Source organism: Callospermophilus lateralis, chromosome 3 (assembly GCF_048772815.1).
Source record: "Callospermophilus lateralis isolate mCalLat2 chromosome 3, mCalLat2.hap1, whole genome shotgun sequence".
Classification (NCBI taxonomy): Eukaryota; Metazoa; Chordata; class Mammalia; order Rodentia; family Sciuridae; genus Callospermophilus; species Callospermophilus lateralis.
This window is the reverse complement of record NC_135307.1, coordinates 102,384,791-102,411,234: the sequence shown is the minus strand read 5'-3', so window position 1 is coordinate 102,411,234 and position 26,444 is coordinate 102,384,791. Positions and strand designations below refer to the sequence as shown.

The 26,444-nt window shown below is 43.0% G+C and overlaps 1 protein-coding gene across 2 annotated transcripts in view; it reads right to left on the bottom strand.

The window, feature by feature from the left end:
• The window catches only part of Myzap (myocardial zonula adherens protein), an 87,654-nt gene that overhangs the window by 44,810 nt on the left and 16,400 nt on the right, over nucleotides 1-26,444 (bottom strand). For both annotated transcript variants that reach the window (XM_076850849.2, XM_076850850.2), the window contains exons 3-9: nucleotides 16,065-16,220; nucleotides 12,463-12,555; nucleotides 10,303-10,416; nucleotides 7,166-7,318; nucleotides 5,614-5,739; nucleotides 4,522-4,650; nucleotides 611-690 (exon numbers count right to left, since the gene is read on the bottom strand). In XM_076850849.2, the coding sequence (XP_076706964.1) occupies nucleotides 611-690; nucleotides 4,522-4,650; nucleotides 5,614-5,739; nucleotides 7,166-7,318; nucleotides 10,303-10,416; nucleotides 12,463-12,555; nucleotides 16,065-16,220 (851 nt within the window). The remainder of the gene's footprint in view (nucleotides 1-610; nucleotides 691-4,521; nucleotides 4,651-5,613; nucleotides 5,740-7,165; nucleotides 7,319-10,302; nucleotides 10,417-12,462; nucleotides 12,556-16,064; nucleotides 16,221-26,444) is intronic.

The following is a 26,444-nucleotide window of genomic DNA, read 5'->3' as shown; positions in this document are numbered from 1 at the left end:
CATTATTACCCTTTCCACCTTTAAAAAAAGAATTCTCATTTGACAGTCAATAAAGAGCCTCAGGGAAGTTAAGTAACTCACCCAAAGTGCTCCAATATTCCAGCCTCCTTTCCTTCAAGGGACAGCCATGGGAGGGGCCACTGCTCTGCCTTTCTATATCTAGAGGGAAAGTGGACAACTCCCATATTTTCCATCTAGGGTTTTATATGCCCATAGCCAAAGGGCAATCCAAGATTTGGAAACAAACAAAAGCATTTTAAAGTTAATTCCCAGGACAAACAGTATTAGTCATAGTTGATGAGCTTTCTCATCAACAAGGTGCATCCTGCAAAGTTCAAGGCTCGGGAGAACATTTATAGATTGAACTTTTGCACTTGCGGCATCTTTGATGTACTCCAGTGTGCCCAACAACTACTGCAGGGGAAAGGTGGCTGTAAGTGCCTAAAAGAACCTGCTCCACACTGGAAGCTCTCAATCCAATGTCACACTTGCATAAGTTTCTAGTAAGTGAAAACCACATGAGTGAAAATGCAAGGGTCAAATGAGCCCACAAAAACAGAGCGTACCCACCTTTGATATTCACAACATGACAAAGGGCATTTCCTCTTACCTTTCCTTGTCAGAATCAGTGATTTCCCCTGACATTTCTGTTTCATGCTCCAGGAGTTGGAGTTGCAGTTGATGTCGTTCCTAAAATCAATACAAATTGTAATCAATGGATCAGGAGCTACACAGCAGATATGCACATGTCAAGCAATTCCAGCTCTAGTGACTACAAGTCTATATGATGCCCCCCTGGGCTTTCCACACCACTCGCACAGAGTCCAAAGTTCAAAGGTGCCAGATCTGTTGATGTGCATTTACAGCTGTATTTATGGATTTAGTGACAAGTACCCTAGATAAAACCACATTCAAGATTTTTTAATACTTATTTTTAGTTGTAGTTGGACACAATACCTTTATTTTATTTATTTATTTTTATGTGGTGCTGAGGATCAAACCCAGGGTCTTGCACGTGCTAGGCGAGTGCTCTACCGCTGAGCCACAACCCAGCTCCAAGATTTTTTAAAGAGTATTCCATCAGCCCAAGCTCTAAATAGTGGTAATCAATGCTCTGAGTTAGTAGCTCTGGGACTCTGGTGATGTCCTATGTTCTAACCTAGTAGTGTTTACACAGGTGTCACTTCTGAAAAATGTACTGTGGTTAGAATAATGGTCCTCTCAAAGATATCCATGTCCTATAAGCATGTCATCTTATACAGAAAAAGGGAACTTAAAAAGTTTCCTAGATCTGGTGAAGGATCTCTGGGCCCTTACTGGAAGGAAGCATTAGGTAGACTCAGAAAAGTTGGAAAATACTACAGTGCTGACTCTGAAGCCAGAGGAAGGGAACATAAGCCAAGGAATACAGGAGTCCTCAGAAGTTGGAAGAGGTACGGAAATGGATGTTCTAGAGCTTCTGACAGGAATCCAGCCCTGCCAACATCTTGAGTTGAGGACTTCACCTCCAGAATGGAAAAAGAATAAATTGGTGTTGTTTTACGCCACTCACTTTGTGGTAATTTGTTACAACCATAATGAGAAACATATCCTTCATCATATATACGTAAATTTTAAAGTTTACCTTAAAAAAAGTAAGAATTTGGACAATTATTTCTTTGGAGAAAGTAGAAAAATGTTAAAGCGTGGTGCTCATCATCACTGAAATTGTACTAGAAATTCATTATAAATGTCAATGTGATACATTCCCTTAAAGTGGAAGTTTATCAAGTCCTGCTCACTAAGTGGGAGGAGAGTATTTTAATTTCAGTCCTCTTCTAAGAACTACTGTGCCTCATCTTTATGTTCAGGAATTCTCTTCAATAAACTCCTACAAATTTTATAGATACCAAACCTCTTTTCCACCAAGTTATTAAAAGCAAATCTTTGAAACTTTACCTCCCACTCCTGTTCCCAAGGGGAAAGCAGGAGCGGGCCAGAAGTCTCTAGCCTGGCCAGGGCACATTGGGAAAATGAGGGAAGGCTGGCTTTTGCTGGGGCTTTGTTATTGTTTTCAAGACTCCACAGCAGACACATATTCATAAGGCCTGGCCTAGGCAGAATGTGCACCCTATCAGTGTGGTATGCCATCAGCTCTGAAGGAAGGGTGACAAACTTTTCACAAATGGGTATTTCTCCACTACACAAGTAGAGGGTCACACAATAGGACAAGACCTAACTACAGAACGTGATAAAAATTCTATTTTTAAACAGTGAGATACAACCAACCTTCAGTGTACACTGCACAAAAGTTTCTTTCATTTGTCTACACTTGTGAAGGTTATCTGTTCCTGAGGAGACCCTGGGGAAGCACATTCCTTAGATTTTCACTGAATAGAAACAAAGATGCTTCCAATATCACACTCGGTGAGAGAAACAGAAATGAGGTATGAAGTAGAGAAGCCATTCAAAAGCACACGGTTTGTCCTCCAGCAAAATCCGAAAGTAGAAGAGAGCAGGACACAAACACTGCCACCATTCCCGCCTGTGGACACACTGCTCACATGCAGTGAGCGGGACAGAGATCTGGCCAGATGCCTGCTTGCAAAGATTTATCCCTGAAGGGGAAAGAGCCTAAGTGGGTATATCTAATCTTAGCTAAATAAAGGAAGCATTTCTGTAGTCTAAATGGACAGGAAGATTTAGAGAAAGGACAATAAATTTTCAATCACTAAAGAAAAAGCCAATAGGATTTGAGGAACCTTTTGTGTTCTCTTAAGTGCTGGCTGGCCTCACCCACTTCCTGGCCTTCCCTCCCATTTGCCTCATATAAGGGCTGCATGTGGAAATCAGTGGGAGCAAACTAGAAACTTGCAGAAAGCCAAGGGTACCAAGAAGACCACCTATAAGATGGGCCCTGCGAAGGGAAAGCTCCTGGGGCAGACACTTAGGCAAAACTGTAGCAAAATAAAATTGAGGTCATAAATTATTAAGCCCTTTATCATGTGCCAGGTACTATGCTCAGTTAGCATTTGGCATGGACTTTCCCCCCTCATTTATATCTCACAAAAGCCATTAGGATAAGAACTAATATTATCAGTATTTTCAGAAGAGGAAACTGGGTTTTAGAAAACACAACTAGAAAGACAGGCAAGGTCCAAACCCTGGGTCTGTCTGATTTTAAACACTGTGTTCTCACCACACACATATACTCTTTCTGGAAGATTCTTTGCTGCCGAAGCCACCTCTCCAATACTGCCTGCTTTTTATGCAGCAGTAGAAACTGCCATCTAGACACTGTGTTTGACTTAACCAGCATATTCTGCTTTGTAGGAGAATGATGATCAGGGGAACGTTCACCCAGGTTCTAGAAAGTGCCCCTATTGTCGCGTCTTCACTACTGTGATCACCTCCAGTCAATACTGATATTATTCCTAAATGAGCAAACCAAGTACAGGTGGGATTCTGTTTCCCAGGGGTAGAGGTGAGAGCATAACTCCCAAATTAGGATATTTGCTCAAAAGGAGCCTTCAGTGAACTCAGAAGCTCCATAGCCCTGAATTTAATGCAGTTTCCCCTCTGGTTAGAGCCCACCTTGTGAGAGGGCTGTAAAGGGATTATGTGGCAGATACCGAGGGGGATATAAAAGGATCTCTCCTCTAAAAAAAAAGGAAGCCTGGGCCGTGACCTTGCTCATTGTCATTTCCCAGTCTCTATCATCAGTTAGAAGATTCTCAGCATGCAGAGTGAGTTACAGGGTGCTAATAATGTCTGTCTTGACTGGTCACCTCTATCTGCAACCTGGTAGGCACCTAGAGAGCCAGTGCTTTCCCTGAAACCAGCCACAGCTTTGGCCCTGAACTCCTGGGCCATCCCCAGGAAGTCAGTGTTAGGTGCTAAATGTCACCCATTCTTCCTCTTCCTTCCTGTCCTCTGTCCTCTCTCCTACCCCTCTCCCCTTTTTTCCACTTCCTGTCTAGTTTCCAGCCTCTTCCCTTTCTCTAGAGGGTTTCATTATCTCAGCTGTGCTCCTACTTCCCAGGCCCCTATCCCCACCCCTCAGCCTGTTTACCACTCCCACAGAGAATGTGGCTTTCCCAGCTCCTCCCAGTCCCTAGTCCTAGGCGTGTCAGGGAAAAGTCAACATGCCCCAGACGCATGCCCCATAAATAACAGGATGGGGGTGTTGGCTGAACATCCAAATAGGGCTGGATTACTCAATGGGTAAACTACATGCCTGCCTGGAGTATTAGCAAAGCATGGATGCTAAAAATAAAATTAAATTAAATTAAAAAAGGAGTTTTTGTAAAGAATTTCATGTATAATATTTTTTAAAAGCATGGAAATTAAGTAATCAAAGTTACTAAGGGAAAAATTTGAATTCTATTGGACGTTCTCATATTTTATTTTATAGTTTTTTAAATTGCAAACTGGGCGGCTGAGAGGAATCAGTGTTGAGGGCTTCTGTATTTTCAGATAGGCCTGCAAAGCACCTGTAGAAATGCAGCAGAGGCTGGGAAAGTGGGCAACTGTGTCTGGTACCTTCTCCATGCGTTCAATGAGTCTGTCCAGCTCCCCAATCCTCTGGTCTTTCTCCTCCAGGCTGATCTCTGCTGCTTGCATTTTTTTATTGGCTTCTTCAATTGCTTTCAGAAAACTGTTGGTTTCTTCCTGCAAAAGAAATATCCTGTCCTCAGTATAGGCATGGACTACCTAGGCTACTACAAACAGCTCTGGCCTTGGTAGACCATGATTTCCCTGTAAAAGTCAAACCTCAGGAACTAATTTCTGACAAACGATGATCTCAACTTCTGTGATTCTGGTTCTCAATTCTGATTAAAGACTTATCATGTGGTTTTCTAATGGGCCTCAACTCTTATTTCTCCTTTTCTCCTTGAAAACGTATGTACAAAAGGCATAAAGAACCTGTGACAGTTCAAGTAACTTTGAGCAGATTCACAGAATGTCATTGTATTTGCCAACAGTATAAAAGGAATTAGGGCCAGATCTGGATTGGAATGCAGAATTCCCAGATCTTTATCCCATACTGCAACACACCAACTCACTCTTTAAGGGGGAAAAAACACAAAAAACAAAAAAGCAACCCAACTCAGTCATCTGACACATTTACTAAGCCTCTAAGGATGCAGACAAGGCAGACATGGAGTCCCTGCCTGCAAAGAATGTACGCTGTCCTATGAAAGCAAGACGTGAGACACAGCTCAACGCTGTGACAGGTACAAAAAAATTCCACAGCAGAGAGCAGAGATGGAGTGGTTTCCCAAGGACTGAGGACATTTCTAGATGCATGAATGGAAGAGACCCAGGCACGGAGAGGGTGGCACTTACAGGGGATTTAGGAAGCCCAAGAAGACTCTTGGACGGAGAGGCAGAGATTTCAGGTAGAAAGGAGATGCTGCCACATGGTTAGCTGAGAAAGGCATGCATTTAGAGACCAAGACTTGGGCCACTCTGAGCAGGGAAGGGGATGAATGAAGGCAGGAAGTGGAGAGAGGAGGGAAGTGGATGAGCAACAAATTCCCTGATCCCTACCACTTCCAGCCCGCTGTCCCTGTAAGAAACCTGACCCTTACACCTCGTGTCCCAGATTCCAGTGGGTGCTGCCCCACGCACCAGAAGCGCCTCCTTCTCGGCGCTGTGCTTCCGCTGCTCCTCATGCAGCCTCTCTTCATACTGGCTGTACAGCTTCTTGGTCATCTCTCTCATCACCTCAGCATTGGCTTCTTGAGAAGATTCCACCTGCAAAGAGACTCATTTCAAGAACTGCAGCTTTTGCAGGTCCCAGGGCGATCAGCAGCTTTCCCTGTGGGTATTTGGTGCATGGACACACAGAGTTAGGGAGCAGGTCACCCAAAGCTCTCACTAGAGGGAAGCAGCAGAAACTCTCAGGACAGGGAGGGAAGGAACAAGGAAGATGGGTGAGCAGGGCACAAACTAAAGTGGCACTGTACACTGATTTTTTTTTTAGGATGTTCAGGACAAAGGTGGTCCACATGCATGAATTTTTCAAAAGGTAGAAACTTAGCTTCTCTGCACAATCCTAATAATTATGTTGACTAAGCCAGTGTGTAGGTCAGACTTTATTTAAGTTTAAATAAGAAATATGGACTCTCCCTTCCCCACCTGTGTCCCTTCCCTAATGTTACATTTGGAAGCACTTTGACCTAGTGGGGAAACTAATTTAGGCACTTTAATTGGCCTGAATGGGCACAGCTTGGAAGATGAAATGACTCAGTAGCACTGAGGGTGGGCAGGGCTGAGATTGGGGGAGCTGGGGCTTCCTTTCTGATCGGGCCTCGTTCTCACACGTGAACTCTGTGCCGTGGATCTCATGCCGCTGGGGGCTTGCTCCCATGCTCCTTCCAAATGAAGGAATGTTCAACCAAGAGAGCTGAGTCTACAGCATGCATAGCCTCAGGATAAGGGAGGAGTCCTTCAACCTCCACAGGTTAAGTGATGTTTACTCCAAAGGTGTGACTTGTCTCTTTTGACACCCTTTAATTCTCTGTCTCATCACTAAGCAAGTGTTAGCACCAAGAACCACCAAATGGAAACTCCCAGGCAGAGGTTATCACTTATCTGAGAGTCTTGGTCCAGGCACACGAACTGCAGGAAAGGGATCTGTCCCAGAGGCCAGATCACTCCACATTCAGGTTGTGCGAAAAACCCTAAGTTCCCGTAACATTTTTTTATTTTTATTTGGGAGATAAAATAAGAGAAAGGGTAGGGGAAAGAACCCTCTTGAACTCCCCCTGGTGAGCATAAAAACAAGCATCAGTCTATGAAACAGGCCTGGACTTGGAGCCCTGGATTCCAGAAGCAACAAGACCGCCAAGCGGCCTAATGATGTCCCTCCATGTCTGGTGACATGCCACCCAGAGCAAACCAGAATACACAGAGCAAACGTGCATAGTAAACAGTCAGTAAGTATTTGTAGAATAAATAGGCAGATAAAGATCCTGTGTTCAGGAAAAGGCATCATTCAGTCATTTCAGACTTTTTTTTCAGCAACGAATCTTTTTAGTTCAAGCCTCACCCTGAGGGATTGCCCACAAGGGGGAGAAAAACCAAAAAGAGAAAGGAGAAAATGAAATGGAAGACTTGAAGACTGGAGGCGAGAGAAGAAGGGAAAGGTTAGTAGGACATGGGGGATCACGGACTCTACCTTCAGTTTCAGCAGCTGGTTCTCCACTTGCGCCACCTCTAACTGCCTCTGCTTTTCCCGCAGCTTGTCCATCGATGCTTCATACGTCTGCTGCAAATTTCTGATTTGATCCTTAATGTTGCTGTTTTCCAAAGTAACATCCACAAGGGTTTTCTATTTGGATGAAAATAAAAACAAAACCACATCTAGGTGTGAGAAAACATAGCCAGGGTCTTGTGCTACCACATCCCTTTGTCGGACCACCCTGGGACCTGCTGTTTGAGGGACTAAAGGCCTCCCACAGTGGTAACATGGTCTGCCATCCTGTGGCCTGGTGGACCAGCTAGCCTCCCCCATAACCTCCCACAACTGTTGCCAACACCACCTGCCACCGCCTAGGATGGATAGAAGTGGATTACAATGGAGTCTTTCCAAGGAAAAATGTCTATAATACCTCACTTCTCATAGGGAAAAAAAAAACAGGCTTTAAAATAGTATAGCAAAATCCCATTAGTAGATCCAAACTCAAATAATAATCTTCACTGTGATAGAAGTATAAATATCTATTTTCTTCTTTTTTTCTGTATTTTCCATATCCACACAATGAAATTAGAAAACAAAATATAGGCTTTACAGAATGAAGAAATCCCCCTCTTTCTTAAAAGCGCCCTCACTTCAGTACTCCCATCACTGCCCACAGGGATGTTACCAACGTGGCTGACACAACTCTGATGCCTCCCCACACCCCTCTCCCCCCTCTGCCCCTCCCTCTCCCCCAAGTGCATCACCTTCCTCTCTTAGGCAGAGAAGGGTGGTGATAAAGAACTACAGAGGAAGGAACAGAGGTTACTAACTTAGACAAGTGCCTGGCAAGTGTCAAGAGCCTAGTGATTATTGCTTTAGGCCACCCACTAGGGCAAAAATGTTCAAATTAATACTGTGACTATTTATTGCTTCAGTTTCTCCTTGGCTAACCCTCCCTAGAGAGAAATGGCTTCCATACACTCTAGAATTCCCACCACTGAACACTAGGTTCCGGGCACCTTCTACCACCTCCCCCAGTCATCCACATCTTTAGGAGATTTAGAAATTGGTGCTGGACTGTTCCTAACACCTCTGTCCTCTTTTTAAATCATTTTCCTAAGTTTCCTCAGCCTCCACTTTGGACAATAAAAAGTGTCTCATCCAAATCTTATTTGAGTCAGGAAAAAGAATTGTTGATGGAGGTAATTAGATATTAAAGGAAATACTGTGACCATTTAGTAGCAGGGACTCACAGAACATGTGAACTTTAAAGGGCTTTAGAAGGCACCTAGCCCAACCCCCATCTCCAAACCCCTCTGGCTCTACAGATACTATTCTTGTGTCCATATAAATAAAACTCAGTCCAGACCAGAAGACCAGGATTCTTCTAATCCTCATTCTGCCACTAGCTAGACACCTTGTTCACATAATTTCTCTCTGTTGGCCTCAGTTCATCCATAAAACAAAGGGAATGGACATCCTCTCAAGAGTTCTTTCCAGCACTGATAGTCTATGAAATCAAACCAAGGGTCTGGTTTCCCTGTCAATAACAATGAATGTGGGTAGAACCTTCAAGTGAAGAAGCTGAGATCTTGCATGAATAAGAAACCAACAACCTTAGGATTCAAATACTGTTTTAATCTATTAGTTATAAAATTCTCTGAATGTTCAGGACCAAGAGACTGGACAATAACTAGGGGTCAGTCAGGACCCCTGGGTTAAGGCTGCACTTGTCCTAACAGCTGACCTCTGGGGATACATTTCTGGAAGGTTGGTAAGGGGCACATCAGAAGCATTTGAAAAATCACCTGGAAAAAAATATTTTCTGGCAACAAAACAAAACAAAACAAAAAAATAGAAACAAAGTACAGCTATCAACAAAGTCTAAACTCTTCCTGGTGGGCTAGGTGAGGTGGCATCCAGGAGGGAAGGGAAGGGAGCCTTGGCAAGACCCCTTAGTGACAAGAGGAAGGGAAAACAAAGGCTCCTGAATAAATCAGAGCCAAAGTGGGACTGGGACTGGGACTGGGCCTGGGGCCAGGGGAAACTGGCATATACAAAAGAGAGCCAGGAAAAGCAGGGGACTCAAAGGCCCCGCCAGAAATGGGCATCCCAGACAAACCCAAACACAAGACCCACCCAGGCCCACAGCGGGACAGCGGCCAGCTGCTGCTGACACTACTGCCACATGCTGATAGAGCCGTTATTAGAGAACACTAGGTCCTGGGGGGAAGTAGAGAGGCCCAACATGAAAATCTGTTTGCTTATCCACTAAATTATTTATAAAGTACCAGAAGATATTTGAAATAGTCTATGGAACTTTTAAGAAGAGCATAAAAATAGCCCTGTGAAACTGGAGGAGGGGCAAAAACTACTATTTTATGTCTTTGGAAAGTTAGGCCCAGGGAAGCTATTTCAAGCGAATATAGTGCTTTGTTTTGAACATCTTTAAAATAACCTCCATGTTAGGTAGGGGACTACATGACTAAAAGAGTAAGAATGGGAAGCAGTGAATGGCTGGCTCTTAAGAAATCAAATTAATCAAGAGAATGATCTCTTGAAGTGAGCTGACCACACACACACACAGTTTTACAAATGTAGGATACTGGGTCTTTCTCTATCTCTACGTAAAGACATTCTTTGGGATGCACAGGAGTCTTTCTATTGCAAAATAATTTCTAAATTAAGAAAAAGTGTCTACCAGCTTTTGGGAGCTTTTGGTCATGAAAGTATAGACTGTTTTTGGTTAAGTCCGTCTTCTCTATCATTGGGTGGGATTTCCTGAACCATCAGGGTTATGGGAGAAGGTCATTGATGTTTTGGGTCTGGCACAGACACTGAGGACTACTGAGTTCTCTGTTGGAGCAAGTGACAGCTCTAGCACTGGACTCAGAATCCAAAGCCATATTTTACAGAGGATAAAGCAAAGGGTTAGGGTCTCAGCTTGGAAAAGTTTCCTTCCACTTGCTTCAGCAACTCCTTGGCACAGTCTTTGCTGTGGTTGTGCTTAGAGGACTCTGAATCATGAGCTCAGGGCTTTCTGTGACTTTACTACAAAAGAATAGGCCCTCCTCCTGATTAAGCTCAGCTGCCCTATGACAGGAGGAGCCATGCAGCAGGAAGCCGATGAGTACCTGCAGGCCAATGGAGTCCGACGCCAAAGCCGAGTTCATAGCATTAAAACTATCCAGGGCTGACGACTGGGTCTGGATGTGACTCTCTAGATAGTCCTGCTGAGCATGGGAAACCTGGAGAGATGGAGGAGACAGCCACTCAAAACCAATCCGTACACATCCACAGCCTAAAGCTGTAGATGAAAAGTCAACATTGGTGTGACCCCAAGAGTAGAAATGCAGGACTTCTCCTTGGGGTGGTATGTACAGGTCCACCTACAGCACCTCACTGAGACCTCATGGTCACTGTGCAGGAATCAGTCACTGCCCTTTACTACGGGAAGAAGCAGAATGGGAGAGGGGCGTTAATGAGTTGCTTAGAGTCAAACAGCTAAAAAGCATCATAGCTAGGAGAACCCAGTTGGGATGACTTCAGCCATCTTGCCCTTTCCCCTCACCACTGACAGAACACGTTTTGGGTTCACCCAATTCTCAAGGGTTATTTTGTTGCTGTCTCTGTTGGGTGTGTGTGTTTAATGAGTTTGAGGAAGTTTCATCAGAGGCCAGTCTCGAGTTAGACATCACCAAGGGCTGGGCAGAGAGGCGAGCAGGCAGTAGAACTAGGGACAGGAGTTTTCAGCAAGGCTCAGGAGTGGACCTTGTATGAATGTGGGGGCGGTCACAGGAAACAGCCTAGCACAGCAGAGCAGGAGGGTGGGAGAGAGAGAGCTGAAACAGGAAGCCAGGACTTGAGCATGTGGCAGGCTCTTGTCCAGGGGCATGCTTGTATGATAATAATTTAGCAATTCTAATCTGGCTGCAGGATGTAGTTGGAGAGACACTGTGGGCAGAGAGGTAGGGCTCCTGGGACAATTCTACAGTGAGAAAATGAGCATGTGCAAGAAATGATGATGGGAAGCAATGGGCAGGTCTTGTTTACACTTCTATTGCAAATTCAATCCTTTGGCTTTGAGGATAGTCATTAGTGTCTGTCAGGGGATGACAGAGTGAATTTCCATAATTAGGTGAGAATGTCACACATCCCCTCCTCCAGGCCAGTAAAAATGGGCCAGTGGGTATGTTTACATAGCCCTATGACTATAATCAAGGCCAGAGGGCCTACGTGAGCAGGAAACCCCACAGCCCAGCCAGGAACTAAACTCAGGCACAGCTGTAGCAACTGTCCTCTTTCCTGCAGATGTTGATCTCACAGAAGGGATGTCACATGTGTACACAGACTCCTATCTTTGGGATTATTAATAACAAATACTCTATATCCCACAAGCATTAGCTTGGTTTAACTAGAGGAAGCTTATTTTCTTAAATTTTTGAGTAGGTAATAGATTAGCACGGTGCACAAAAAGTATACAAGGCACACACTGAAACAAATCCCCCTTTCATTCCTGTCACATCTGCCAGGTTACCCCCATGCCCTCCTCTGCCCTCCAATTAGGAGCCATTGTGAATAATCACTTTCTGGATTATCTTTTAGTCACTTTTGTGCATATAGAAAACAATCTTGATGTTTGTATTCTTCCTTCCTGTTTTATATAAAACAGGATATTTTGTTATGCATATTTTTTTCTACATTTTTCATCATGGATCCTTCATCCTTGAAGGCCTTCCCTATCTCTTTTCAAAGGGTTTAGTTACTCCTTTTTTTCTTTTACAGTTATATGTCTTCTGTTGGAGATATATAATATATTACTTTCCTCTTCTTATACAATATTTTTGTGTGTATATGTGCTTGGGGATTTGAACCCAGGGCCTCATGCATGCCACGCAAGCACTTTACCACGAGCCACATCCCAGCCCTACTTTCCTCTTCTTAATGAACGTTTAAGTTTCCAATCATTTACTTTTACAAGCAGTGCTGCAATAAATAAGCTCATCCATAAGTCATTTCTCATACATATCAGAGTTTACCTGTGGAATAAATTTTTAGGAATATTAGGAATAGACTTCAATGGGAATGCTTCAAATATAAAGATTATCCTTGCCACAAAAGTTTCCTTTAAATAATAAAGTCTAAGTTGTGATAAAATTCCCTCAGTTTGTTTAGAATGTGGCTCCATTAAAAAACAACAACAACACTGTATACTCAAGTATCTTTGGGGATCAGCTGCTGAGAGAAACCTCCACCACCCCTTAGAACAGCCATGACTTGAGATATGGACTTACTGATAGCTCCTGGGTGAGCTGGCGAATCTTCTGTTTCATCTCATCATAGTCTCCATACATCCGCTTCCTTACTTTTTCCAAAGTGGCTCTTACCTGCAGCCCCCAAAATGTTAAACATCAAGCATTTTTACATTTTCATGCAAGATATCCAAAACTTCACTAATGAATAAAAGGCTCCATTAAAAATAATAATAATAATAATCATAATTTCAAGTACAGGACATCTAGTGAATTAGAGAGAATGATCCAAAACCTAGTTAGAAAACAAGAGAATAATCCAAATTTTATATATAACATAATGATTAAGAAATATTAGATATCCAAATAATAATCTAAAGGAAAATACGGTTTTTAGAAATTCACCAATCACCTTCCTGCTACATTTGGGCAAGGTCTGACTTTTCCCATCACATATATATTTTTATGAGTAGAAAGTTTTTTTGTTTTTTTGCAACAGTTTATTCTGTAAATGCACAGCTAAGAGGACCAAAGAACCAAAAGGCAAACATGAACCTCTATTTTTCCCTATTTCTGCTCTGATTGCCAAAAAGCAATTAATGGAAGATGGAAGACAGGAAAACATAGCTGAATGGTCCATAAAATCCAAAGTGGGTTCCTCAATAATCACCAATAATCCATGAGGCACCAGGTCTAAGAGAGGTTGAAGGGGGCCCCCAGACACTATTCACACAAACACTATTTGAGGTTCTCGGTAGTGACTGTCAGAAGAGCACCAGGGCCTAAACATTTTTAAACAAAATAATAAACCTCACAAACAGACACTGCTTCCTTCTTTCTTCTGATGCCTGTAGATGGACTAAGTGCTCAGGAATCCTCAAACAGGACAGGAAGTCTCAAGGATCTTCCTCCAGGCTCACTCTAAAATATCTACCTCAGGAAGGATTCACGGGCAACAGGTCTCACTAGAATGTGCATGTGTAGGGACAGAATTGGGAGGCTTAATTTTGAAGGTGGGTTTGCATAGCAAGCACATTTTTTATGAAAAATTATTCAGTACCATTAACCACCAGGGAAATGCACATAAAAAGTATAATAATATTCCATCTCCCCCTAGTAGAATGATTGTTATGAAAAACAACAACAAATACTGGACAGGGCATGGAGAAAAGGACTAGTGTACACTGTTTTGGAGAAGGTAGTTAGTAAGTTAGCACAGGCATCATGGAGAACAGTGTGCAGCTCCTCAGAAAACCAATAGGAAGCACAGCATTTTAATTACACTGTAGGCTGGTGGTGATTTAGGGGCAGAAAGGAGGAAAGACCCCAAGCCTTCCCCCATGAATGCTAATAACAGGGTTTACTTTCTTGCTATTAACTATAAACAATTTGGGAAAATTAGGCCAAAAGCATGACTTTCTATTATGGGCAAATGGAACAACTGTCATTTGTGGCCCTGAGCTGACTTGCGTACTGTCACCTGTGGTGAGTGGTGAAATCTTGAGCTGGGTGTCTTTGTCACTAAAGAATACCAGAGGAAGCCAACACAGCCAGCATGCTCACCAGGGAGAGAGTAAACAAACCCATAAACATATATAGGAGTGACCAGGCCAGAGATGGATTTGAAGGTGAGACTGGAAATTAACATTACATTGCAGATCACAGTGGAGGCTGGTAATTCCAGGTCAGAGCCAGCCCTGCAACTCTGGCACGTGTCACCCACAGGTAAGGATCAGCCTGAACCTGCTATCTTTGTCTTGGGCAATTTAAGACTTGCAACCTTGCTTAAAAGGCTTTCCTCTAAAGCAATAGTATGTTATTTGGAGCATATAAATGAGAAAGACCTAAGTGTTTCCTTCAGGAAAATATAGGAGGCTTAGAATGCCCAAGATGTTAAGAACACATAAGAGGCCAGGGGCTATAGCTCAGTTTCAGAGTGTTTGCCTAGCATGTGTGAGGCAATGGGTTCAATCCTTAGCACCACATAAAAACAAACAAAATAAAAGCATTCTGTCCATCTACCACTACAAAAAGGAGGAAAAGGAGGAGGAGGAGGAGAACAGATAGGAATGAAATACTCCACATGGCTAAAAATTGTCTTTGGGGAGTAGAATAACTGGAAATTTGAGGTAGGTGGTTGACACACACACACAGTGTGAGTGTGTGTGTGTGTGTGTTGCTTTTCTAGATTTTCCTCACATTTTCTGCTAAGCACTTATTATTTTTTAAATTCAATAATACATGTTCTTGCGTGAGGGTTGTAGCTCAGTAGTAGAGCACTTGTCTAGCATGTATGAGGTACTGTGATTGATTCTCAGCACTGCATAAACATAAATAAATAAATAAAATGCATGGTGTTCATCTACAACTAAAAAAATTTTTTTTTAAATAGTGGCTTTGCATGTCATCTGCAAACCCACTAAATGAAATAAGGACAGCCTCACAACCTTCACATGAGAAAACAGAAGACTAAAGAGGCAGAGGTGATGTGCTGGGCTACCTGGAAGCAGGGTCTGTGAACTCACAGGCATGGAAGCCTCCCCTGCACTCTGTTGCCCTTGCTGCTCACAAGTACTTTCCATGCACACACAGGTCAGGGCTCGGGGCCCATCAGTGTTAGAGCAGCTCATTTCCTCTTACATCTGATCAGTGTGGTTTGGGCAATAGGAGCACGAGTCAATCTAGGGGGATACTGGGTGGAGCTAAAAGAAACAGAGATAGACATTAAAAGATGAGAGAATGCTCCAAAATGTTAACAACTATGTGGGTTAAATTGGCAATATTATGAATGATTTTGTTTTCTTCTTTATATATTTTTGTATTTCCCAAATTTTCTCAAAAGAATTTGTAACTTTAAAAAGATAAGAAATAAAGCATTCAAAGAAATGGCATTTATTGTCTTGGTTTTGGGCAATGGTCTACTGTGCTTTATTTGCCAGCATTCATTTCACTCAAATAACTGGTCTGAACCCACCACATCCTCTTAGTCCATTTGTCAGGATTACTTTGGGATCAGGCATGTGACCAGCCCTAGTGAATGAGACAAAAGGGGAAATCTAATAGCTGGAGGTGGAGGGGTGGAGGGGATATAAAAGGTATCCCAGATGAGTGGCCTCTTTCCTTTCTCCAGATACTGTCATATTTTCAGAAGATGTCCCAAGCCTAAGGCTAAGGAGGAAAAAAACAATGGGACACAGAAAAGGAGAACCAGCACCTGGCCATGCCCTGCCTGGAGTCCAGCTACTTCCAGACTCACTGCCATGTGAGATCAATTTTCTTTCTGAGTTGACGTTTCTCTTACTTGTATTCTAAAACATCCAAAGTCATGGAGTTGTCCAAACTTATACATTAGGCATGTCCAATGTAAAAAAACAAAAGCACTTAAGAGTCTTTATACCATATATGGAAAAAGGAAACCATGGATGGGTCTCCTAGGATCCTCATTTAGTAACATCTATCCCATGCAGAATGACATCTGTGCTTTTAACATTACCACGAAGATATGTAGAAACATTTCCATTCAAAATAACACTATAAATTTTTTAAAAATGCCTTATTATATTCACATCAATGTTTCCAATGCCCTCTTACATGTTATAAAAGGAAAATAAACCAGAAAAACAAAAAAGCCTTCAGTGGCTCACATCTTTGATGTAGTTCATCTCTTCTTTCAGCTGATTGGTGGACCACCCATACACCACCATTTCTTTCTGCTGATTTGGATCAGATCTTCGCACCACGCCATAAACAACACCCTGAGGAAGTTTCCTGGTAGGTTCTCCATTGCTTAGTTCAGGAGGCTAAAAGAAGGTAGGAAAACAGAAAAAAAATAACAACTCATGAAAATGGCTATAATAATGGGCCCACTGTATGATAATGCAGATTGTGCACAAGGCTGCGTGCCTGGCAGCAGGGATGGGTGGGGCTCCCAGCTTGGGCTGGGCCTCCCTCTACCCTAGAGGAAGAACACCTTTGGCTAACTTCTATAGAGGCCCTTGTCCACTGACCTCAGAGTGCATCTGCACAGCCCCGCCTTCCCAGAGGGGGGCGCCCTTTTTCAATTCTCACAAGGTACCAGAAGAACTCGAGTTATGTCACAAACAAGTGTTTGAAACCTCACGCTTATGACACTAGTTCCTTTTATGACTTAAGTGCATCACTAAATACATGGCCTAAAATGCAGGAGGTTGAGGTTAGCAGTCATCAGTCAGCCAAATTGTCTTCTGAGGGTAGGGCTTACCCTTGGAGCCAACTTCTGAGGAAAAAAGGTGGGGTTAGTGATCATTCATGAAATATTTCTGAAAAGGCAAGCACAGGCCATGTGACTCCAGTCCAAAAGAATCTTCCTACTCCTGCCGATGGATCCTTAATTCCTTCAGTTAAAGCTTTGATCACTGTTGAAATGCAAATCCCTTTAAGAAAGGATAACATGTCCAAGTCTTAATACACCTTTATGGAAGAAGACTCAGGAAGCAAGAAAAAGGAGAATTAAGGTTGGCTGAGTACCGACCATCTGTGCACTCTGTCACAGCAATTTTCCTCTTATTCCTAGCTGAGAAAACTGGTATTGAGAGAGATCAAATAACTTATGTTCTTTAAAAGTAAATTCAAGCCTATCTTGTCTGACTGTAAGTACATCCCCTTGTACTGTAGGGTTTGCTAGATCTAGAGGGACAGAGTGGGGGCCTCTACAGCATGGAAGGGACAGAGGCAAGAAAGAAACCTAGACCAAGGACTGGGACTACATTGATAAGACAGCCCCTTCACCAAGCATGGTGGTGCACACCTGTAATCCCAGCGACTCAGGAGGCTGAGGCAGGAGGATCACAAGTTTAAAGGCAGCCTCAGCAACTTAGTGAGGCCTTAAGTAACTTAGCAAGACTCTGTCTCAAAGAAAAAAAAGGGGGAGGGATGTGGCTCAGTGGTTAAGCACCCATGGATTCAATCCCCAGTACAAAAAAAAAAAAAAAAACCAGCTTCCTCCTCATTTTTCCTGGGCTGATCCTCTTACCACCGTGACACCAGCAAAGGCAGGAAACCTATCAGGGCAACCCCACTCTCCCACTAGCTCCTCAACCACCTTTGCATAGATTCTTTCCATATCTTCACAATGTATTTTTTGACATACAAAACCAAAAATTTGCATTTAATATCATTTATTGTGTCAGAACAATGAGGATTTTATGATCCCATTCAAAGTTTGTAAAATTTTTAAAAAGCCTAGAAAGATACATGACAAATTACTAATACTATTGACCTCTGATGAGGGGACAGTGGGGCTGGACAGGGACACTGGAGAGCAGGATTACTTTTGGTTTTTTTTTTCTTTACATACTTCCATATTATTTGTATAATTTCTCTCTCTCTCTTTTTTTTAACAATAAGTTTTATAAAAAGAGAGAAAACACATTCACTACTTCCCAACCTTCTGCACATCCTTGGGAGAAGATCTGAAAGTCTGGTACACTCTGTCCTTGCTCCTTGTAAATGCACACGTGTCTCTGGCTCCTAGATCCTGCAGGCACTGCTGCTGCCCCAAAATTTGTTCATAAATTCAGGTGAGCAGCTATTTAATGGTTCTCCGTGGGATGGCAAGTCAGCATTAAGATCCCCAATGTGCTCGGCACGTAATTAGGAAGAGGAAAAGCTCTACTGAAAGTCCCCACATACCAGGAAATAAAAACATGTTCTTTCAGTCATGGGCTCCACCCAGTTCCTGAAAAACAAGCCCATGAGAACCTGAGGCTTTGATGAGATACAGTCGCACAAAGCAGAGGTGCTCAGAGGTGGACTAGCATAGAGGAAAACTCAGGTAGCTGGATTCTGTCTTCCAGGAGGGGACATGGGTGCCACCACCAAGACAGGAAACACAATACCAGTTACAACAGATCCATGGAACTCTGCCTGAGAGGGCCTGGATCTAAAGTTGTGTGCGCGGAATGATACTGAAGACGCATTTAGTGAAAAATAGTAAATGGCACATTCCTGTTGTTTGTTTTAGGAATATGTGGCTTATGTGTAAAACATCTAGAAAGATGCAATGCAAACCTCCAATGACAATTTCCTCTTAATTCAGAACATCACTTTTCCTTTACACTCTTTTGTACTCCAAATTTTGGCAGGTGGGGAAAGGGGGGCAAAAAATCAAAGTGTTATTTTTGAGTTGATGATTTTTATTTCAATTTTCAATATTTTCTGAATAAGTAGGAAGCTTTAAAAGATAGAAGAGGTTCTGGGGAATCGTCCTCAGTATATAAATATGGTACAGCTGAAGGGAACACCTTTGTTCCTCTTAGTTGGAGGGGTGGATAGTTAACATTTGCCCCAATCACAAAATGTATATCCAAAAAAGTGCCAAAAAAGCGGAGACTGCTATCCATCAGTTTTACAAAACATCAGTATGCTTGTGGTCAAAAACTGGAGAACACAGGAAAAAATTAAAAGAGCTAATGTTTGGCAACATTAAACCTGAATGTTTCTCCTCTTATAGCCTTTAAAATATCTCTCTGTAAGATAAATAATAACTGATGCATGATAAAAGTATTCTGATAATATTAAGAAACAGTCTATCTTGAAAGAAACATGTTGAAATATTTATGACATACTTATTTCTTTACACAGGGCAGAGGGAGTGGATGGGGGTATAGACAAAGAGAACTGGCCATGGTTGAGGGCAACTAGAGCTGAATGAAGGGTTAGTGATTCATCATACAGTTCAGTCCCCTTTTGTATAAATTTCTCCATAATTGAAAGATTTCTTAAGCCCTCTTGATAGTATTTTTGAATATTAAAAAGTCAAATTTTAAAAAGGATATACTAGGGCTGGGATGCAGCTCAGCGGCAAAGCACTGGCCTCATGCTTGCAAAGTTCTAGGTTGGATCCCTAATCCCAAAAAAGAAAAGACAAAAAAAAAAAGAAAAAAAGAAAGAAAGAAAGAAAGAAAGAAGAAGAAAAAGAACCCCCCACGAAAAAAAAAATTAAACTAGACCTATTACCAGCCTCCTGGGGTAAAACAATAGCAGGCAAAAATCTCCTTGAAGACAAAAGCCCTAATATGACCTGGAAGGAAAAGAAAGTTGTTCCGAGAAGCGAAAAGGAAACAACCAACTGAAGAGGCCCTCCATTGGCCCTGAGTGAAATGCATTAGAATTAACAGGAAGTGTGGTCAGAATGCAGAGGTGCCCCATTAGGGTATGTCTAATGAGTACTTAGAGCTTAAGTTTTACCTCCAGGCTCACATTGTGTTAGCAGCGAGTACTTCAGAAACTTAGAAAGGAGAAACTAAAGGAAAGTATTCAGTCTAAATTGCTGCAATATGGGATTCACTGGCCATTGAAAAGTTTGGCCAGTGAGGCCAGTGAAAGGTCACCATATTTTCCAGCTCCTGAATCTTACAATACAACAAGTTTCACAAAGGCAGGGACTTCCCAGCTGTGTCTCGATACTAAGCATAGATAGATATTCAATCTGCGTATGTTGAAGGAAGGCAGACAGATCAAATTTTTGAAATTGGGACTGGGGTATTTGGCATCAGAGAGACAGTCAATCTGTACAAAAAAAAAAAGAAAGAAAGAAAGAAAAAGAAAAAGAAAATCCTTTTGTCAAAAAGGGATCTTGAGGAATAAATAACACAGAAACATAGCTTAACTCATTGGAACCGATGGCAGTAGACTGCCACAGCCAGCCACGGCCCCAGAGGCCAGAACCAGCAGCTGGTCACATTTCCAGGATCATGGCATGAATGACTTGAAAAGTAGAAGTCAAGTTACTTCCAACACTTCTTGCAGTGGACCTCTTTTCTCTGACCAGAGGATAGTGGGTGCCCTGGGACTGCCGAGTGCTGAGGCAGAGGGCAACCTATCCATCTTGTAAGCAGAACTGGTACTTTCAGGAATCTGCACTGGCCTGTCTGACCTGTGTGTCCATCTTAGCAAATTTTTCATCCCAGGTCATTACTCATATTTGACATTGTTTTGCCTTCTTATAACAAACATGAATATAACAGCTGAGCCCAAAGGCCCTTCCACAGCCTGGACAAGAATAGGGAAGCGAAGGCTGCCAGCTCTGTATTCTCAGAGAAATGAAAGCCTTTGACTTATGAGAAAAGTTATTATTTTTTTATTTTCTGACAGTCTCACAGATTAAATAGAGACCACTCTCTAATCAACAGCCCCAGAGTAAAAGGAAAGAATATCTGGGGGGGGGGGGGGGGGAATCAGGAACTGTTTTTCTGGAACCTAAGGGTATATAGGACATGCCTTAGGTAACCCTGACTGATAAAATGTAAATACATCTCCTAAGCAGCTTTAGCCTGATAAGACAGAGTATGCAAGTCGATGTTCCCAGGGCTACATGGCAGAGTTACAGACCTGCCTTAGGATCGCAAATTCACTCTGTACCAGCTGGGTGGCTCTGTGCAACATTAGTTACTTCTCTGAACTTCAGAAAAATTGAAAAAGAGTTGTGTAGTCGAGACAGTTTACAAACAATATTCCCAGCTCCTTTTCAATGTTCATGGGAGTGTGGGTGGAAGGCTGAATGGGGGTGGGGGCCACTGGGGGCAGCCATATAGCCCTGATCTGATTTGAAATCAAGCCCCTGCACTAGTGGGATGCATTATGGTTTTACAAAAATATTATTTGAAGAAAGAGTTCCACGGCTAAAATAATTTGGAAAAACAATGAGTCTAAGCTAATATTTCCATTTGCTCGCAGAGGAAACTGAGGCCCCTAGAGATGGCACGACCTGCCAGAGCTCTGCAGTGGTGGTGAGGAAGCCAGGACTAGAAGCCCAGGCCTTGTCCCATCCTCCAGGGCTGTTATCGCTGAGAGGCACCAGAGTCCCTGCACACTGTCACAGAGGGCAGCCCCAGCCCCATCTGCAGCCCTGAATCATGGCAGCACACTCCCTCACCTGGCAACAGTCTGGATGTTGTATAAACAGTCACGCCAAGGATAAGAACCAGAGAGCTTATTCATCCAGGGCTTTTAAAGGAAAGGGACTATAAAACCTGATAGCCAGGGTTTCTTCCTGTGAAACATTTTACTGGCTACAAAATTCCCCACTCTATGTCCATATGCACACATCTGCTCTCCCTCATTCGGTTTTCAAAGGTCTGGAAAGGGCTTCTTTAAAAACATCAGGTCACTGAAGGACACTTAAATGCTGGATGTTAATAACTATTTAAAATATTGTCTGCTTCAAGCTTTTCTATCAATTTGTAAAAGCCTTCATGACAAGAACACAATCAGTTCAAATAAGATTCCCTGAAATTCAGCAATTCAGCTAAGCATTAGATCCTGATTCAACACATCTGTGTTGGCATAGGTTCTGTCTCTTATTTATTTATTTGAGTGTGTGTGTGTGTGTGTGTGTGTGTGTGTGTGGTTGGGGGAGTGAGGATACCTGTACACACATGGAAACACCGTGCCAATGGATCTGAATAGTAATGTGGAAACAGACATTCTCAAAGTTCTTAGAAAATTATAGATTTTATAGCTTCAAATTATCTACTATCCATTTTAAATCTAATGTTCAACAATTTTATAAATAATTCCATATTTATCATTTTTTCAACATGAAATTTGTACTTGCAAACTAATTAGCATCCCTTCTCCCACATTACCAATGATTCTTTTTTTCTTTTTTTTCGAAGAAAATGCCCGTTTATTGAGGAACAGCTCTGCATATTTATAGAGCTGGAGGGGGGGTGTGGTTAGACAGATATGACAGTTTAAAGGTTGAAGGGTTTGACAGTTGGCATGGGGTGCTTTCTAATTGGTGGGTAAGGATCATGTGAGCCTGCAGGGCTAGTTTGATTGGTGGGTAAGGATCATGTGAGCCAGCAGGGCTAGTCTGATTGGTGGGTAAGGATCATGTGAGCCAGCAGGGCTCACTATTGGACAGCTTTTCTTAGGGGATGGGGAAGTTCTTTGGAGCTGGGGCAACTCCCAACGTTTCCCCCTCTTTGTTATGGGCATTGACTCATTCTGGCTGTTTCCTGCTGAGATGGGGTAGTGTGGGAGAATCAGAGAGGAGGGAAGTAAGGAGCCCCCCCAGGAGGGCAGAGAGGACTGGTATAACTTCAGGAACCAGATCAAGGAAGGTTCCTTGCCACCACAGATCCGTGATGATGTCAGTCCATTCGGCATAGGTCTCGACTGGAGGTATCATCAGTAGCCAGGAGTTTTAATTCCTCATTCGGGAGGTTCTTCACAATCAGTCGTGACATGGCACCAGGTTCCTCTGTTCTGATTCTAGCACCTCCAGACAGCAACTGCCCACGACAACTTTCACGCTGCTGCCGTGGGAGCTGCCATCTTGAGCAAGCCGGAACAAAGTGACCAGTGATTCTTAATATACAATTAAGAGCCCACAGCTAATTCATCTGAGCTGTTCATACAATTTAAGGTAATTGTATCATACAAAGAAATTTGTTAGAGGTTGAATAGAGTCCTCAAAAAAGAAAAGTTGACGTTCTAGGCCCCAATGCCCTCAAAATTTGACTTTATTTGGAAACAGGGTCCGGCTGGGGATATAGCTCAGTTGGTAGAGTGCTTGTCTCATATGCTCAAGGCTCTGGGTTCAATTCCCAGTGCAAAAAAAAAAGAACAAAACAAAAAAAAAAAAAAACAGGAGACAGAGTCAAGTGAGTCCTTACAGTGGGTCCTAACCCATTTTTACTGCTATCATTACTAAAAGGGCAAATTTACACACAGGGACAGATGTGTACACAGGGAGAACTCCATGTGCCACATGAAGAGTACAGTGATGCAGCCACAAGCCAAGGACTGCAGGAGGCACCAGAAGCTACAGGAGGCAAAGAAAGACTCTTTCCTTGAGCCTCCAGAGTACAGACCTGCCAACACCTTGATCCTAGATTTCTAGTGTCCAGAATCACAAGGGAAAAAACTTCTACTGTTCAAGTCCTACAGTTTGAAATGCTTTGTTTTGGCAGTCCTAGGATATTACCACAAAATTCATTCAACACAATCAACAGTCATTCATTGGGCTCCTACTTGGAGCAAGAAAGGGAGCTAGGTTCTGGGGAGAAAGAATAAAAAGATACTGCTCATCGCTCTACACAATTGAATGTCATATACAAATATTTCAGAAATACAAATCTGTAGACATATGGAGTTCTTAGCAGCAGATGGCTATGTGCCATGCGAGGGGGGCAGCCTGAAGGCTGGAGTTTGACGGAGGGATAGTCACTGAAGCAAGGGGAAGGTCTTTGTGGGGAAGTTGATTCTTGAAAGACAGGGGAGTCTTGGGTAAAGTGAGAGCTGGCTGGGAAGAGACTGCAGACATGGGCAGGGATCATCAGAGGTTCAGAGGAAGAAGGAGATGCCAGTTGCTAGGGAAGTTCTTTAACAGCAGAGAAAAATGACCAGATGTCTTCTAACGTGTCCACCTATACCCTGTTGAATATTCTGCCTAGAACCTTCTGGGAATCTGCTTATATAAAATGAAATATATTTAATACTGAAATAATAGCAATATACCAATAAAACACTGGCATTTTGTAAAAAAAAGAAAGAAAGAAAGAAAGAAAGAAAGAAAGAAAGAAAGAAAGAAAGAAAGAAAGAAAGAAATCATCAAAACAAGCATGGCCACACACTAGGACAGGGCCCAGGCTGCAGAACTGGTATGTGGGATAGGCATCTTTCCAAGAGAAGCCAGTTCCAAACTATGCTGGGAGGTTAGGTGCATGCAGAAAGAGGAGGCATATGGATGGAGGGATGCTCAGATTCACGGAATAGGATGAAATTACATCAAAAAGAAGGTAGAAGGCATGAGCCACATGGCCCCCAAGGAAGTAGGAGAGGCAGGGAAGCAGCATGGGGGTGAGGGGGTGGGAGGATGAGTCCAGAGGGGTAACAAGGAGAACAGCAAAGGCCAAGGCCACTGGGTCTGGCCTTCAAGGGAAGAGATCGGACATGTCATCACTGCCTCTCCAATCCACCTTACAAGACACTGTGGTGGCTACTTTGCTTGTATTAACTCATTGACTGTGTAGCCAGGTGTTGTCACTCCTGCTCTGAAGATAAGGAAGCTCTGTGTGTGGGTGTGCACCTGTGACCAGCAGAAAGCAGGCTCCAGCAGTTGACGTCTCTGAAGAGAGGGACTGAAAGGAGCAGGCAGCCAGGCATCTGCCTTAGGGATAGGAATCCTCCCAGTATATCTCTTGTTCCCACAAATCCATAAAAAGGCACTAACTCTGTTGTAATTGCCCCCAGCAGACTCCGAACACACCTTCACACAGCTGGGTAAAATGTACCATCTGCAACACACCTGCATTTTGAGTAATTCCTCTTCTGATGACTGGAGAACAGGGACAGAAGAATACCCAGCAGGCAGTGGCATCTATGCCTGGCCAACCACCCATGGCATCCCAGTTACTCTAAATACACTAAGTGTTTTCCAGGATGGTGTTAAAGAGTAAAGCTCAGCCCACCCTCAGCCAGCTGTAGCTCTAACAAGGCACTGGAAATCCTTTGTGAAGCTTTAGGTTATTAGGAGTCAATCAGGCTACTGACCTCTTCCCACTTCCATATCCAAGCTAGCACCAATCTCCTGGCCTTTGACAACTACAGTTCCCCTTTCAAAGGAACCAAGTTATCTGATCAGGGAGGGTCATCCAGGGTTTTGGGTACTTTGCAATTTTGTGGATTCCAGGGAGGGGCAGTCATATTAGAACCACATCAGAAGAAGTGGCCCCTCCAGAGTACCCTTGTGGGTGCGTGGACTCTGGCTCTCAATGATTCAAGCTCAGGAACCTGTCCAACACATGATGATGAAACCACTCAGAACAGCCCCAACAGAACCTTCAGGTGCTGCCACCACCCAACGACTTTAGTCCTAGAGAAACCTCCAGCCCCACCCTCCTCCTCTCTATCCCAGTTCTTCTACAATGAGTCACCAGTGTGTGACAGGTACTCAGACTGCACACCCGGTCTCCCTAGTATAAGAGGCATCGTGGTGCATATACTGCCCCAGTGATTTCTGTCCTGAGTTCCTCTGCACCTTGGAGCTCCTAAGCACCCACAATAGGATCTGGGAACGGAAGAGGAAGGGAGACTAGGAGGACTCTGATCCCCACCAAAGCCACTTTTGCCTGGTTTATATATGATGGTTCAATATATAACATATTTATTTAAAAAAATGTCTACTGCTTTAACAAATTTAAAAACCATTACTCAAGACAAATAAGCAAATGGGTACACAACCCGATTATCAATACCACTTGACATGGCTAAACACATGCCTCTTTCCTTGGGATCACCTGATTTGTCTTCAGTAGTGACAGCCCCTCCAGGACATCTATCATCCCAGTTTCAGCACTCAGAAACCCTTTATGAACATCTCCCCAGGCATGCAGCTTGGGTCCAAAGACAACAGACCCAATTCTCAACTCTTCTACCACGCATATAGGCGTAGCCACCAAGGCCCTTATCCTGTCACTCAGCCCACTTGGGCCTCTAATTTAAACCCATATAAATATGGTTATGTCATACTAGACAAATGTGCCATAAATATTCACTGGAGAAAAAAAATAGCCTATTCAACAAATGATGCTGGGAAAACTGGAAATCCATATGTAGCAAAATGAAATTAAACCTCTATCTCTCACCCTGAACAAAATCAACTCAAAGTGGATCAAAGACCTAGGCACTAGGACATAGACCCTGAGCCTAATAGAAAAAAAAAAAGTAGGCCAAAATCTTCACCATGTCAACCTAGGATCTGACTTCCTTAACAAGACTCCTAAAGTGCAAGAAGTAAAATCAAGAATCAATAAATTGGATGGATTCAAATTTAAAAGCTTCTTTTCAGCAAAGGAAACAACCAATAATGTGAGAACAGAGCCTCCAGATTGGGAGAAAATCTTTATCACTTGCACCTCCAACAAAGCATTAATCTCTAGGGTATATAAAGAACTCAAAAAACTTAACACCCCCCCCCAAAATACAAATAATCCAATCAATAAATGGCCTAAGGAACTAGACAGATACTTTACAGA